The sequence below is a fragment of the Engystomops pustulosus genome, chromosome 6 (genome assembly GCF_040894005.1).
Source record: "Engystomops pustulosus chromosome 6, aEngPut4.maternal, whole genome shotgun sequence".
NCBI lineage: Eukaryota > Metazoa > Chordata > Amphibia > Anura > Leptodactylidae > Engystomops > Engystomops pustulosus.
This window is the reverse complement of record NC_092416.1, coordinates 64,952,752-64,968,806: the sequence shown is the minus strand read 5'-3', so window position 1 is coordinate 64,968,806 and position 16,055 is coordinate 64,952,752. Positions and strand designations below refer to the sequence as shown.

Genomic DNA, 16,055 nt, shown 5'->3' with positions numbered 1-16,055 from the left:
GCACGCCCAGCCACAAGCAAACCAAAAAAAAAGGAAAATATAACGCTATTGTAGGCCTAAATAAGCCGTTGGGGTTCTCCTATGGCTATTTTCTAGCCCACACTCAAAGCAAACTGCTTTGGCAGATTACTGTGAGTTCTAAAAAGAAATAAACATAAAAAAAAAATAAATCAGCAGACTCGGCGTAATTCAAATCAAACCCCTAATAAATTGTCCCACTTTGGTGTTTGAGGTGGATATGTGCGTCACTAAGAGCTAAACACAACGGTCGCAAGTCTCCCTGCAAATTCCTCACAATATGGTACTAGCTGAACTACTAATGCCAGCAAGCCCAGCCACAAGCAAACCAAAAAAAAAAAGGAAAATATAACGCTATTGTAGGCCTAAATAAGCCGTTGGGGTTCTCCTATGGCTATTTTCTAGCCCACACTCAAAGCAAACTGCTTTGGCAGATTACTGTGAGTTCTAAAAAGAAATAAACGTAAAAAATAATAAATCAGCAGACTCTGCCTAATTCAAATCAAACCCCTAATAAATTGTCCCACTTCAGTGTTTGAGGTGGATATGTGTGTCACTAAGAGCTAAACACAAGTCTCCCTGCAAATTCCTCACAATATGGTACTAGCTGCACTACTAATAGCAGCAAGCCCAGCCACAAGCAAACCAAAAAAAAAAAAGTAAAATAAAACGTTATTGTAGCCCTAAGAAAGGCTGTTGGGTTCTTGTAGAATCACTCCTGCCTAACACTATTCTAATAGAACATCCTAACGCTTTCCCTGAACAGCAACAGCTCTCTCCCTAGCGGCAGCCAGACACAGAATGATCCGAGCAGCGCGGGCAGGGGCTAGTCTATTCCAGGGTCACCTGATCTGGCCAGCCAACCACTGCTATCGACGTGTAAGGGTACCACGTCATGCTGGGTGGAGTGCAGAGTCTCCTGGCTTGTGATTGGCTCTGTTTCTGGCCGCCAAAAAGCAAAACGGTGGGAGATGCCATTTTCTCGAGCGGGCGAAGTATTCGTCTGAGCAACGAGCAGTTTCGAGTACGCTAATGCTCGAATGAGCATCAAGCTCGGACGAGTATGTTCGCTCATCTCTAACTATGACCTGTCAATGTGATGTCTAGAAAGTCAATAGATACAGTATTGTAATTATGAGTGAATTTAAGATTTAAACTATTATCATTGATGTAGCTAACAAAATCAGAGATATTGGATGTGTTACCGGACCAGACAAGGATGCAATCGTCTATGTACCTTCCGTACCATTGAATCGAGGCAACGAAAGGATTAGAATCAGAAAAAATGTGGAATTCCATGCCATATAAAGATTGGCTAAGGAGGGGGGAAATTTCGCCCCCATGGGGCATCCTTGTACCTGTAAATAAAAAGCATTGTCAAAGGAAAAAAAATTATGAATAAGTAAAAATTGCAAAACATCCAAAATAAATCCTTGTAGCACATCAGAATAATTACTGTATTTCCTCATATGGTGGGCAACCGCTGTGACGGCTAGATTGTGTGGTATCGCCGTATATAAAGAACATACATCACATGTGACCCAAACAGGCTTGTCATCCCATTGAAAATTGGACATACTTTTTAGGACTTCTCTACTATAATTAATATACCCAGGGATGCGTAATAGCAGAGGTTGTAACATAGAATCTAACCATTTGGCCAATTGTTCCGTAAGGGAACCCACTCCAGATATTATCGGTCGCATTGGGGGAGGGAAGACTTCTTTATGTATTTTGGGTAAGGTATACAGGATGGGGATCATGGGATGAACTGGCAGTAGGGCTTCCATTGTTTTATCATCAAAGATGTTTAGAGTTTTACCCTCTTGTAATAATAACATCATTTTTTTGCGAATGCATTCTGTAGGGTTCTCTTCCAATTTCCTATAGGTGGAGGAGTCTTGTAGCATAGACATAATTTCTTGGGCATAGAGACTAGAGTCCAAAACTACAACAGAGCCGCCTTTATCGGCATTTCTAACCACTATGTGTGGATTGTGTTTTAATTCACGTAGGGCTCGTTGCTCTCCAGAGGTTAGATTGTTGTTATGTACGTCCTTTGTATCTGACAAATCTTTTAGTTCTTTTTCTACAGCTATTTGGAAACTATCCATAGCTGGAGTTCTGGTCTGTATAGGATAGAAAAATGGATTTGACTTAGGAACTTTGTGACAGGTGTTATGAACTTGGATGGTTGAATGCTGGTTATCAGTCATGAGGGTATTTCCCTAATCCCTCCTATGTAGGTGTTTCCTTACCTGTTAAATGACGTGTATACGCCACTATGACTAAGGAGTACCTTCCGAAACGCGTCAATGGCCCTCTCTCTTCCATGTGCACATGGCTTTTTTTTTTTTTATATAATTGTATTTTTATTAAACGTTTAACATACAATGTGATGACACATGTCAGCATATAAACAGGCAATAACATTTTTCAATTTAAACATATAAAAAACAAGATCTAGGAGCAGGAATTTACACCAATCTGTTACTTTGGCTAGAAATTATTCATTTATCAAACATAATAGGTAAACAACAATTCCAGGTGTGTTATCATGTTACCCAGAATCCTAACAGTGCAGAGGCCTATAAATGGGCAGTCAGGAACTGCATCGGATTTATGAAATATTTGGCCTCACCGCTAGAGGTTACAATCAAACATACTCGCCTAAGTATTAACACCTTCCTAGCAATGATCCTAATAACCCATAACGAAAAAAACAACCAATAATAGAGACACAAGGGTACCATTCATACTCACAAAAACGACAAACGACATGTAAACAATGAAAAAGGATTCCCCCCAATCCATTGGATGACCGCTTCACCCCTCCTCACGCCCCAACTCCTCTGCCCAGAAACGGTCCCACTGGTTCCACACCTTATCAAAAGCCTGAATACGATTGTCCAAGGAAGCAGTTAGGGATTCCATTGTGCGAATACCCCTCACTCTGGAGAGAAGGTCAAGGCGAGAGGGGGGGGCCTGTCTCTTCCAAAATTGCGATATCAGGCACCTGGCTGCAGTGAGTATGTGCAGACACATTTTGGTGGTTGTCTTGGCCAGGGGTTGGGGAGAGACATTCAGTAAGTAGAATAGAGGGGAGAGCGGGGCATCTACCGCTGTGACTGCTTGAACAAGAGTCTTTACCTCTTGCCAGAAGGGCTGTATGAATGGGCAGCTCCAAAAGATGTGCTGAAGGGTCCCGCCAGCGAGACCACAACGCCAGCAGATGTCAGGTGTGTCAGGGAACAGTCTATGCAGCAAAGAGGGTGTGTGGTACCACTGCAACATTAGCTTGTACTGGTTCTCCTTGTTCGTGGCACAACGAGACGTCTCTGCAGCCCTCCGCCAGATCAACTGCCAAGTCTCCTGTGATATCGTCTCCCCCACTATGGCCTCCCACTTGGTCATGTATGGATGTGCGATCACCTCTTCTGGGTCCGGGTGTAATAATACCATATAAATGTCCGATATAAGACCAGCCGTTTGAGTGGCATTTTTACATATGTGCTCAAAAACCGTAGGCACCGAGACCGTCTCAGTACCCTCTATGGATTGCAGCAGATGTCTGATCCGCATATAGTGCAGATTGGCGGAGGGCGGGAGGTTGAACTTGTCTCGCAGGGCCTCAAAGGGTAAAATCTTCCTATCCCGGTAGTCCACAATGTCTGCAAATCTGAATAACCCCTTCTCATGCCAGGGCTTGAAATCCTGCATAGCCCCTGCACACTGCAAGGAAGGAGTATGTAAAAAGGACTGCATCGGAGAACACTGTGACACCAAAGGGAATTTGTTCATACAAGCCCTCCAAACCCTGATTGTGAAGGCAATGGGACCTAGCAAAGAGCTAGGTGTCGGGGGTGGTTTCTCAGACCAGAGGTAGGAGTTGGGGTGGAATGGGGCTAACCACAATTTTTCAATCTCCATCCACTTGGAGAATGCCCACAAAGTGGACCAGGCTGGAATGCGTCTCAGGTGGGTCGCCCAATAATACTTAGTGATATCTGGCACTGACAAGCCTCCCCTAGACTTGTGGGATAACAGGACTGACTTGGAAACCCTATGTCTCTTTTTGGCCCATATGAAATGCAAGATCAGCGCCTGTAGAGATCGCAAGGCGCCTAGCGGGATCGACACTGGCAATGTCTCAAAGCCATAAAGCAACTTAGGCAAAATGGTCATTTTGACCGCTGCTATCCTGCCAAAAAGAGACAGGGGAAGGGAATTCCATTTATCCAGCAAGGTTCTTATCTCCCGGAAAAGCCCAGGGAAATTCTGTGCATAGAGAGAGCCATACGAAGGAGTCAGTAATATCCCCAAATATTTAATAGCGTCCGTTTTCCAGTTGAATTTAAAGGACAGTTTGAGGTTGTCCACTAATGATTGTGGTAAATTAAGCGGCATGGCCTCCGTCTTAGTAGTGTTGACCTTGTATCCGGATAAGCGCCCGTATTGTACCAGCCGCGCCTGTAAATTGGGCAGAGAGATAAGGGGCTGGGTTACAGTAAGCAAAATATCGTCCGCGAAAAGCGCCAACTTGAATTCTTTATCCCGGAGCGCAATACCATGAATATTAGGGTCTTGCCTAATGATGGAGGCCAGTGGCTCTATGCACAGTATGAACAGAAGCGGGGATAGCGGGCAACCCTGTCGCGTGCCATTGCGTATCTGCAGAGGTGGGGAAGATGCGTGCGGGAGCTTGATTTGGGCTGTGGGATTCAAGTATAGTCCTTTCAACGCCTGAAGGAAAGGGCCCCGTATACCGATTTGTTCCATGACCTGGAACATAAAGGGCCAACTAAGGCGATCAAACGCCTTTTCCGCGTCTAAGCTCAATACCAGAGCTTGATCCCCCCATTTGTTAACCAGGTCAATGAGATCAATTGTTCTCCTAGTGTTGTCTCCCCCCTGTCGACCAGGGACAAACCCAACCTGATCTTTATGGATCAGGTGGGGAATCCACTGAATCAAACGATTGGCCAGTAATTTCGTAAAAATTTTTAAATCTGTATTTAAGAGTGCTATTGGCCTGTAATTGGCACAATCAGTTGCGTCTTTTCCCGGTTTAGGGATGAGAGTAATGTATGAGTGAGTAAGGGTCTCAGGCATGGGTTCGCCTTTGAGGAAGGTGTTAAATAACTTCGTCATACGGGGCAACAACACATCGGAGAAAACTTGATAGTACAAGTATGTGAGCCCATCCGGGCCAGGGGACTTCCCATTGGGCATTTCCTTTATTACCTCTCCTATCTCATCTGTTGTTAGATCTGAGTTGAGGGCCTCTACAGCCTCCCGGGGTAGCCCTGGAAGGGAGCACGATTCTAAAAAATCAACCAGCGTTGCCTTCCTGTGGCTCTCGTCTCGGGGCAGGGTATCTGGTAGAGAATATAGTTTGGCATAAAATTCATGGAAGCGTGATGCTATTGCCCTCGGGTCATGAAGTAAGCCTCCTGCAGCATCCCGTATGACATGGGGGATCTGATGGTCTCTCCTTTCCCTCAGCTGCCTCGCTAACAGAGAGTGCGGTTTATTGGCTTGCTCATAATATCTTTGTTTAGTGAACACAAGTAGTTTCTCCACCGCTTGCGTTTGAATTTCCCGGAGCTGCTCCCTTGTCTCTGTCAATCGGCGTAAGCGACTCCTAGTGGGTTTAGCTAGAAGTGCTGCCTCTTGTTTGCCTATCTCCTTTCGCAGTTCCCTTTCCAAGTGCAGCCTATTCTTTTTGAGTCTGGCCCCTTGCTCCATACAGTGTCCCCTAAAAACTGCTTTGTGGGCCTCCCAGATCATAGGGATGGAGGGTATAGATTCCTCATTAAATTGAAAATATTCTTTTAAGACTGCAGTAAGCTCCTCCTTAATTAAGGGTTTTTTAAGAAGGGACTCGTTTAGGCGCCAGTGACAAGCCCTAACTGAAGAGAAATCCTCCCTTAGTGTTAAGTGTACTGGCGCATGATCTGACCAGGAAATATCCCCCACCTCTGCAGATTGCATCAGCCGCAGCATCTGTATGTCTCCAAACCAGTAATCAATACGTGTGTGCGTGCCATGCGGGGCCGAGTAGAAGGTAAAAGATCGGTCGCCCGGGTTGCACACCCTCCATAAATCATATAGTGCAAAACGTCGGATGACCCTGCGGAAGGCCGTGGAGATGGAGTTTTGGGATCTTGCTGGGGGCGTTGGGTTTACTGCTAAGCGGTCCATGGTTTCTGAAAAAATTACGTTAAAGTCGCCCCCCAGCAGTAATGGCGCTGGCGGGAATTTAGCCAATTTGTTCAGGACTTTGGTGACAAACCGAACCTGAGACTTATTGGGGGCATACAAATTGCATAAGAGAATTGTGGACCCAAACAATTTACCCTGAATGATAATGTATCGCCCATTAGGATCCGAGGTCACTGTTTCCGGGACGATGGGACAAGAAGTAGAGAATAAAATCGCTACTCCCGCCTTTTTATTATCGGTGGAGGCCATATAGGAGACAGGGTACAGATGCCTCGCAAAATTAAGGTTCCCGGTGGTGTCAAAGTGCGTTTCCTGCAGGAACACTACATCGGCTCTAGATCTTTTCAGCTCATTAAGCGCGAGGCGACGCTTACGGGCCGAATTGAGCCCCTTCACATTCAGTGTCAGGAACTGGACCATGGTGAATTAAACAGCTATCGTGTGGGGTTGGTGCAGGTAGTGTCTCCTATGCAGATTTTACCTCAGGACGGTCTCCAACGGGGAGGATCTAATCAGTGCCTCCGGCACCCCTCTTCCAGGTGCGGGGAATGAGGCCCCTCGTACACAGCACCCTACAGCAGAGGGGGAGACAAAAAAGAAAACAAAGACCAACAAACAAAGACACAACAGACAATCGGGGAGACAGACACTCAATCAAGTACGACAGGGAAGGGAAAACAAATAAATAGGACAAACCAAGTAGGGAGGGAAAAATTAGAATGACAATATCGAAACTAGAGAGAGGAGAACCCTCCTATCTCCAGTGTAGGTCTATACAGCCGGTCTGCCCCTGAACTCGGGGAGCACAGTCGGCTGATCTAGAATCCTTAACCACCTACAAACTAGGGGGGTAAGGTCTGAGCAGGACCTACTCACGGGGGGTAGTGTGGCAACGGAGACCTCTAAAGGTCTATAAACACTCTGAAGCACAAGTTTATCACACCCTAAGAAAAAAAGGGGTTAAACAGTAAATTACAATGAAACGTTACACCGGGAGAAGCACCCCAGTGCCTTAGTGCACGTAAGTAGTTAACAAATTAAGAGAGGAAGTACCCTGGAAGTACAACTATATAAAAGAAACCCCCCTCCCCTGGACCAACATGGCACAAGAAGATAACTGTAAAGGATATGCAGCAGGGCGGTCAGTCGCCCTTAATCACGCAGGTCTCTAGAGGAGGTTCTATTTCGCGGTCTTCTTCGTTTCTGCTGAGGTTGGCTGCCATCTAGCCGCTGAAACCTCGGTGGAAGGAGAAGGTCCCAATCATCCATCTCTGGAATCGGGATATCCCAGACATTGCAGAATTCCTGCAAATCCGCACTTGCAGATAGTGTGGTCGTGACTCCATCTTTGGTCGCCGATAGAGCAAATGGAAAGTTCCATCTGTAGGAGATCTCGTGCTCTCGTAACACATTCAGCAACGGCCGCATAATCCTCCTCTTCTGAAGGGTAATTGCTGACAAGTCCTGATAGAGCTGCACCTCCTCGCCATTGAAAGTGAAATCTCTCTTTTTCCTTGCCAGGGACATAATACGCTCTTTTAGCTCAAAATCGTGGACACAGCAGATGATATCTCTCGGGTTCGCCCCCATCATTTTAGGCCTTAGTGCTCGGTGTGCTCTGTCTAGTTTGACTTGCGTCTCCGGTTCCCCCAGCAATGCAGAAAACAAGGCTTGGAGAGTAGAACGGACATCCTCCTTACCCTCAACTTCAGGGATGCCCCTCACCCGAATATTGTTGCGCCTGCCCCTGTTATCCAGGTCTTCCAGATGTCTGGCCATATCCCGTAGCATGGAGGACTGTGTGTGCAGAACCTGTTGCGTATGAGAAACTTGGCGTTTTGTATCTGCTTGCTCAGCTTCCAGGGTGTCAATTTTCTGCGTCATGGACTGGATGTCACGTCTCATCTCCGAAAATTCAGTTTTAAAGGTTTCTTTGACCTCAGCCATCAAACACTTAAAGTCCTCTTTAGTGGGCAGGTTCTGTAAGTGGGCATGCCAGTTGAGATCAGGGACCGGTAATCTCCTGTCCTCAGCAGAGGTGGTAAATTGTTGTTCGGGTGAGGACTCCCATTCTGGGGAAGGTGCTGCATAGCGTGCCATTGCAGGAGTAGCACTGATGTCGTCACCAAGTGACTGCGATAGCGGCACATATGGAATCCCAGGTGTGAACACTCCTGGCTGCGATATAGTCGGGGATTTGAGAGGCGGCACCTGTGTTTGCGGGTCTCCCTGCCCAGATGCTGCAGGGGGCAAGCCATCATCAATAAGCAGAGGGTCAATAGTTTGGGACATCTGCTCACCTCCATGCTGCTGCCTAGGAGATCCCTGTCTTTTCTCCTTAGTCGATGCGCCTGAGGACTGTCGCTGCTGCGCCAGAGGGGAAGCCTGCTGCACTTGTGGCGCATGGGCGCCAAGATGGCGTCCGGAAGACGCGTGTTGCGGGGAAGCCACAGCATGGCGCCGTATCTGCGGGGGCAATATGGAGGTGTCCGGGGAGCCGCGCTTACCCGCTGAGGCTGCGGGCGACGGCGTGGCTCCCTGTGATGCTGGTGGAGCCGTTTTCGCCGGCATTCTGCGACTGTGCGCAGGCCCCGCCGGTAGTTCAGTGGCAGGAACGGAGCGGAGGTACCGGGTGAGTGCCGTATCTCCTCTCGATGTGGCTGGTCGTGGTCCAGGGGTCTTCACTCCCCTTCCAGGGGCCTTTTTAGCTTTAGGGGCCAGGGTAGCTCCTCTCTTTCAGGGTAATTCTGGCACCGGGGTAGCAGAGCTCACTCAGTGTGCGGCCATCTTCCTCAAGGTCCAGCCACGCTCCTTGTCACACTCGCTCTGTTGCATAGAGGTAGTAAATTACAGACAAGCCGTTCGCCAGCACAACTGACCTGATGTTGGAGTATCAGAGTGTGGTATTCAGCTGCCAGCAGGGGAACCAGGCAAAGGGTGCACACAATGGGGAGGAACACCACAGCAATCCGTCCTGATGGATGCGTAACGGACGCCGGGAAGATGCCCCTATGCCTGGAAGGGCAGTATACAGTCTTAGCCCCTTAACAGAAGGTGTAGCAGAGTCCAGGGGCCCTTACTGACAATGGTCCTGGGGTCCAAATAGTGGGATCCACAGTGTAGTCCCTGGGGAAGGCTCCTGATCACCTCCCCAGATGCAGAGCCCTAAGGTCGGGCAGCAGATTTACTCGAGGCCGAGGCTTCTGAGGCCTAGTAGGCCTCGCTGAACTTGTGGGCCTCAGGGCCTGCTGGGTTCTGGAAACGGGCTGCGGAGGCTCCTACAGGGATCCGGAGGCCTGATGGGGCTTTGGGCAGAGCTGGGCTGATGTAGGAGCCAGCGGTGAACCTCCGACTTCCGGTCCGGGTGAGGGTGCACATGCGCCGGGAGCCGCCGCCAGGCGAGGCCGGTGATTCGGGCCACAGGTAGGCCGCAAGTAGGCCGCAGCCAGAAAAGACCCCCCCCACAGTCACAAAAGCCCACCTTAAGCTCCGGTGGGGCAGCGATGGGGAGCGGCAGTCACCGGCCCTGCTGTGATGGAGCCAGAAGTCCTCTGGTAGTGGATGAGGCCCGGGAATCCGTGGGGGCCAATCAGCAACAAAATTCCCCGGACAGAGGTACTTGTATGGGACCCAATAAGCCCCCAGGAGATAGAGGTGACTCTTTCTGGGGTGTCAGACCCCTTTCAAGGGTAGGATGGCTGGGGATATTTCACTGGACAGAGGAGCTTGCACACAGTGCGTCCATCTCCTACGGCAGTTGGCCACGCCCCCCCCTGCACATGGCTTTTTAACCAAACGATTAAACGTTAGGTTTTAATATGTTTTTACCCAATATTTTTTGATATTTTTCATTTTGCCCTCGCTGGAGTGTTTACTTCATTCCTTCCAATATTCAGGCTATACAGATAAATAAGAGAAGGGAACTGGATGTCATGTTGATGCAAGAACCCTTCTCCCTGATATGTATGGTTGAGAGCTAATGTTACACAGCTTCCTATAATTAACTGCCAAACAAAAACAAGTTAACTTGAAACTCTGATATTGTTTATCCACCATTGCCCCTATATAAATTTTTTAGGCATTGCTGGAAGCCTAAATGTGATAAACAACATGGCTAATGCATAGCCCATTTTAATAAGTTATTAAATAAAGAATTTTATTTTAAACATTCTCTTATGAGGCAGTATGTAATATCTAATTGATTGAATGTAAACCTCCATCGTTTTGGCTTGAATAAAAATTGTCCTAATCTCCTGCTTTACTATGACTCTGATTCTGCCTGCTGTTTTTTTGTACCACGTCTTGGCCAATACTGCGAGTAAATTCGCACCTGTGGAGGGACCTGGTGGTATCCTGCCTCAGCAAGTCCAACCTGCTTTGCGTCGGGCTCTGCTGAATACAGGGTGCCACTTAGACTCTGCTCCAAGGTATCGCTCACAGTGGTTCAGTGCGTCCACCTCCACCAGCCCTGACAGTATGATCAGGCTATGGATCCTACCAAGGTAACTCTGCCTGAAAAAAATGAAGAAACCAAACTCGCCAGAATCATAGCTCAGCAGTCCCAGCAGATTTCCATGCAGGCCCAGCAGCTTAACTAGCTCACCGCCTTGATGCAGCAGCTATTAGCCGACCAGCAGCAGCGACCAGTCTCAGTGGCACCTTCTGCAAAAACGACTTCTGCAGAACCCTGACTGTGTTTGTCTATGCTGACCAAATATAACTAAGACACCAAGTCGTGCAGGGGCTTCATCACCTACTGCTCATTGCACATCGAGCTGATGCCTACGCAGTTCGCCAAGAAGAGGTCTAAGGTGACATTCGTGCTCAGTCTACTCTCCAGGAAAGCTCTGGCATGGGCCACCCCCCTTTGGGACACTAACGACCCGGTCACTACCAACATCAGCTTGTGAATTCCTTGTGAAATTCCTTGCATCTGCTGCTGAGACCGCCCTGTTGAATTTGCAACAAGCAGACTTGTTGGTTGGCGACTATGTGGTTCAATTCCGAAGTCTGGCCTCCGAGCTTTCTTGGAATGAAGCATACTTGGCTTCACTGTTAAGCCGTATCAAATACGCACTGTCTGCATGGGATCTGCTATCTTCTCTGAGTAACCTCATCTTCCTGGCAATGGAGAGACGTCCGTTTCTCAGAGCATCTGGAGGAGCAGCACCTTGAGCATACACAGTTCAGGGTCCGTCGTCTGCCACTTTTGGCTACAGTTTTCCAAAGACCACCACAGCTGCCCTCTTTGCCTGCTGGCGAGGAGGCCATGCAGGTGGATAAAGCTTGTCTGACACCCCAAGAGCGCTCTAGATGTCGACAGGAGAATCTGTGTCTCTATTGTGCCAGTCCAGAGCACTTTTTCAGAACCTGTCCACTCCGCCCACAGTGCCCTCCCAACCGAACAACAACCGAAAGACCCCCCCACCCGCCTGAACACCCACCTGAAGGTAAGTATATACATATGTATTTATTTGTGTGTATATATGTATATACTCTGTATATGTGTATATACTGTGTATATGTGTATATACTGTTTATTTATGTGTATATACAGTGTATATGTGTATATACAGTGTATATATGTATATACTGTTTATTTATGTGTATATACTGTGTATATACAGCGTATATATGTATATACTGTTTATTTATGTGTATATACTGTGTATAGATGTATATACTGTGTATATGGGTATATATGCATCTACTGTGTATACACTGTTTATAGGCGTATATATGCATCTACTGTGTATATACTGTGTATATGGGTATATATGCATCTACTGTGTATAGATGCATAAGATGCATATACTGTATTTATACATGCATATATGTGTGTACATTTAAATTATATTTATATATTATGCTGGGTATGTGGTATGTATGTATATGCTCTATATACTGAATGTGTGTGTGTGTATTTCCCATATGTGTGTGTATATGCTGTATATACTGAATGTGTGTGTATTTGCTCATACTTTATGAGTTTGTATATACTCTGTGTATTAGTGTATAAATGTATATGAGTGCATAAATGTGTGTGTATATATGGGTGCAAGTCTATGCGTGTAGAACTTTATCTGTGTGTATATAAGTATATAAAGGTGTGTATATATCAGTGTGGGGGATGTATATCTGGCCCCAGTATGTAGAGGTGTTACTGCGGATGAGGCGGCTGTATGTAGCTGTTACTTGGGGCGAGGCGGCTGTATGTAGCTGTGTTACTGTGGATGAGGCGGCTGTATGTAGCTGTGTTAATAGGGATGAGGCGGCTGTATGTAGCTGTGTTAATAGGGATGAGGCGGGTGTATGTAGCTGTGTTAATAGGGGGCGAGGGGGCTGTATGTAGCTGTGTTACTGGGGACAAGGCGGCTGTATGTAGTTGTATTACTGGGGATGAGGCGGCTGTATGTAGCTGTGTTACTGGGGATGAGGCGGCTGTATGTAGCTGTATTACTGGGGATGAGGCGGCTGTATGTAGCTGTGTTACTGGGGATGAGCCGGCTGTATGTTGCTGTATTACTGGGGATGAGCCGGCTGTATGTAGCTGTATTACTGGGGATGAGCCGGCTGTATGTAGCTGTATTACTGGGGATGAGCCGGCTGTATGTAGCTGTGTTACTGGGGATGAGCCGGCTGTATGTAGCTGTATTACTGGGGATGAGCCGGCTGTATGTAGCTGTGTTACTGGGGATGATACGGCTGTATGTAGCTGTGTTACTGGGGATGAGCCGGCTGTATGTAGCTGTGTTCCTGGGGATGAGGCGGCTGCATGTAGCTGTGTTCCTGGGGATGAGGCGGCTGTATGTAGCTGTGTTACTGGGGGCCAGGCGGCTGTATGTAGCTGTGTTACTGGGGATGAGCCGGCTGTATGTAGCTGTGTTACTGGGGATGAGCCGGCTGTATGTAGCTGTGTTACTGGGGATGAGCCGCCTGTATGTAGCTGTGTTACTGGGGATGAGCCGGCTGTATGTAGCTGTGTTACTGGGGATGAGCCGGCTGTATGTAGCTGTGTTACTGGGAGCGAGGCGGCTGTATGTAGCTGTGTTACTGGGGAAGAGGGCGCCTGTGTTACTGGGGGCGAGGCGGCTGTATGTAGCTGTGTTACTGGGGGCGAGGCGGCAGTATGTAGCGGTGTTACTGCTGGGATAGTGGAAAGGAAGCAGGAGGACGTGTCTGTACGCTACACTCAGTGGGGGCCTCCACCAGATTTTGCGCCCAGGGGCCCCCACCAACCTTAATCCGGCCCTGCATACCACATTTTTTTTTCACTCATGTCTCCCAATCCTAAACTCTGGCCTCGGGCAGCTGAAGAAGCTTTCTCCAAGCTGAAGTTTGCCTTTGCATCTGCTCCTGTACTCACTTGGCCTGATAAAAATAAACCATTCCTGCTAGAAGTCCTGCTAAAGATTCCCAGCAACAAACTTGTTCCTGGGTCCATTCGAGGTGCTTACAAGCTTACAAGCTTACAAGCTTTATCTTCCTACCACCATGTGCATCCCGAACTCCTTCCACATCTCCCTTCTAAAGCCTGTCAACCTGAAACGCTTCTCCTGGCAAGTAGCTCCTCCTTCTCCTGAGGCTGATTCCACCAATGTCTTTGAAATAAAGGAGGTCTTGTGCATGAAGTTGGTTAGAGGGAAACGATTCTTTCTTATCGACTAGAAGGGGTTTGGGTCAGAGGATAGATCTTGGGAACCTGACAACATTCTGGACCGCAGTGTGCTTCAAAGGTTCCTTGAGGCCAATAAGAGGGGAAGGTCGAAAGGGGGGGTACTGTAACGGGTGCTCCTGTGACCTATGTCTCGAGTCGCAAAATGTGCTGCCTGTCCTGACCCCCTGCCTGTATATGACCCTCATTCTGCCTGACGTTTTTGTACCTTGCTTTGCCCACTACTACAAGCAAAGTTGCGCCTTTGGAGCGGTATGGTGAATACCAGGTGCCACTTAGTTTCTGCTCCCAGGTATCGGCTTATGTGGTAGTCCACAGAGTGGCACAATGATAAAGTGTGAAGGTGGCAGCAGCAGCAGGAGGTCAGAGAGGGGCACAATCACAGTGTGTGTAGGTGGACGACAGCAGTAGCAGCATCATGAGGCCAGAGAGTAGCACAATTGACAAATTCTGGTGGTGGCAGCAACATGGTAGGCTACAGTGTGGCACAATGACAGAGTGTTAATGTGCTGGCAGCAGAAGCAGCAGGAGGTCAGAAAGTGGCACAATGACAGAGTGTGGAGGTAGGTGACAAATGGACATAGATTTCTTGATATCTACTTTAGCAACAAAAAAGAATTTAAATTTGTGGGCTTCAGAAATCCAAAAAATGGCACCCTGGACTTTGAGAAAAAATCATTCCAGCAACTGTTGATTTGACACGGATTTACTGATAACAATTTTAGCAACAAAAAAGAATAGAAATTTGGGGTAGAAAGAACCCCAAGTATATGGGGTATACAGACACGCCAAAAATCACTCCATCAGCTACTGAGTACAAGCAGCAAGACGCTAGAGACAGCACATGCAGTGTGAAATGAAGGGATTGCAAATGGCCGTCTGTATTTATAGGTGCAACATCCCCCACCGGGGCCTAGCCCTTGAGGTGAGGCCTGGAGTCAGCCGGGGCCCGCAGTACCGGAGTGGCTGGCGGTTGCGGCCTAAGCACGCTATTGTCACGGTGCTTGGTACGGGGGAACCGGAGGGCTGTCCTACAGCCTGGCAGGTCTCCAGCAGGGTGGTGTTGGCAAGAAATGATGAGGGAGAGGCTGCTATAGCGGATCTCCCTGGGGCAACCCCTTAATGTCCCGAGGGTGAGTCTCTGGGTGATGGACAGGGTGCCGGTGATGAAGGCAGCCGTATTAGCAGGGACCAGACGGAGACAGAAGTTGAAGAAAACAACTTACAGTTCTTTATTTGAACCGCAGGAACCGCAGCAAACGTGCCTTTAACAGGTAGGTAGGGTGCCGAGATGTGAGTTGGAGGGAGCCTCAGGAGATAGTTCACCAGCCTGGATGTAGAGGGCAGGCTGGGAGGCAGCTGTGTCCTGGTAGGAAGCTTCAGCTTGTCCTGTAGGGCTTCAGGTATCACCTTTAAAGGTAAGATGATACCCCTTTCCTCACTACACTAACTCTAGTCTAATGCTCCACTCTTCAGAGGCAGGGGCTAGGCTCTTCCTGCTCTGGTATGGGCTAGACTGAGATTACTCTCTGCTTGCGTCCTGCAGACCCAGAGGGCCTGACTAGGACCGGTCTCTTCTCCCTTCTGGGAGAGACTGCTCTCCTCTCTCTCCTGAGAGAGGCTTCTCTCGGAGTGTTCTCTAGAACATTCCTGGCCAGGGGGTTTTATTACCTCCCTTTAGTCAGGTGATGGCTGCTCCTCCAATTACCTCTCAGTTCACAGAGACAGGATGTAACACAGATATTGATTGACATTATTACATCACAGATTAACATCTGCCTTGCCAGGCAGGATTAACCACTGCAATTTCCCCTTTGTGATGTGGTGACATGTTATGGGGCTTATTCGCAAGCACCCACTCGCCATTGCATCGGCGAGGGTGTTGCATACCCCGGGGGCAATTGAAAGAGCCGCCCTCGGCTCGACTACAGATGTTTTGGGGCACAGAGGGGGCTAAAGGCACTTCTGAGAAGTGCAGGCTACGTGAGGTGTAGGGACAAACCGCCCATGGTCCTGGAAACAGGCACCTGGGTTGGTGTCGGACTAAGACAAAAACATGTAGCTGTATGACAGTTGGTCCCTGACGCCATTAAACCGAACTGTACAGTAGGAAAGGTGTGGTGTCATGTCCTGTAAT

At 48.2% G+C, this 16,055-nt stretch overlaps 1 protein-coding gene across 4 annotated transcripts in view; it reads right to left on the bottom strand.

The window, feature by feature from the left end:
- Positions 1–16,055, bottom strand: part of LOC140135199 (nicotinamide N-methyltransferase-like) — an 81,083-nt gene that overhangs the window by 41,026 nt on the left and 24,002 nt on the right. For 2 of the 4 annotated variants that reach the window (XM_072156355.1, XM_072156352.1), the window contains exon 2: positions 1,265–1,376. The exons of 1 other annotated variant lie outside the window; for it this stretch is intronic. In XM_072156355.1, the coding sequence (XP_072012456.1) occupies positions 1,265–1,376 (112 nt within the window). Of the gene's footprint in view, positions 1–1,255; positions 1,377–16,055 lie in introns of all 4 variants that reach the window. One more of the 4 variants, XM_072156353.1, reaches the window with a different exon arrangement.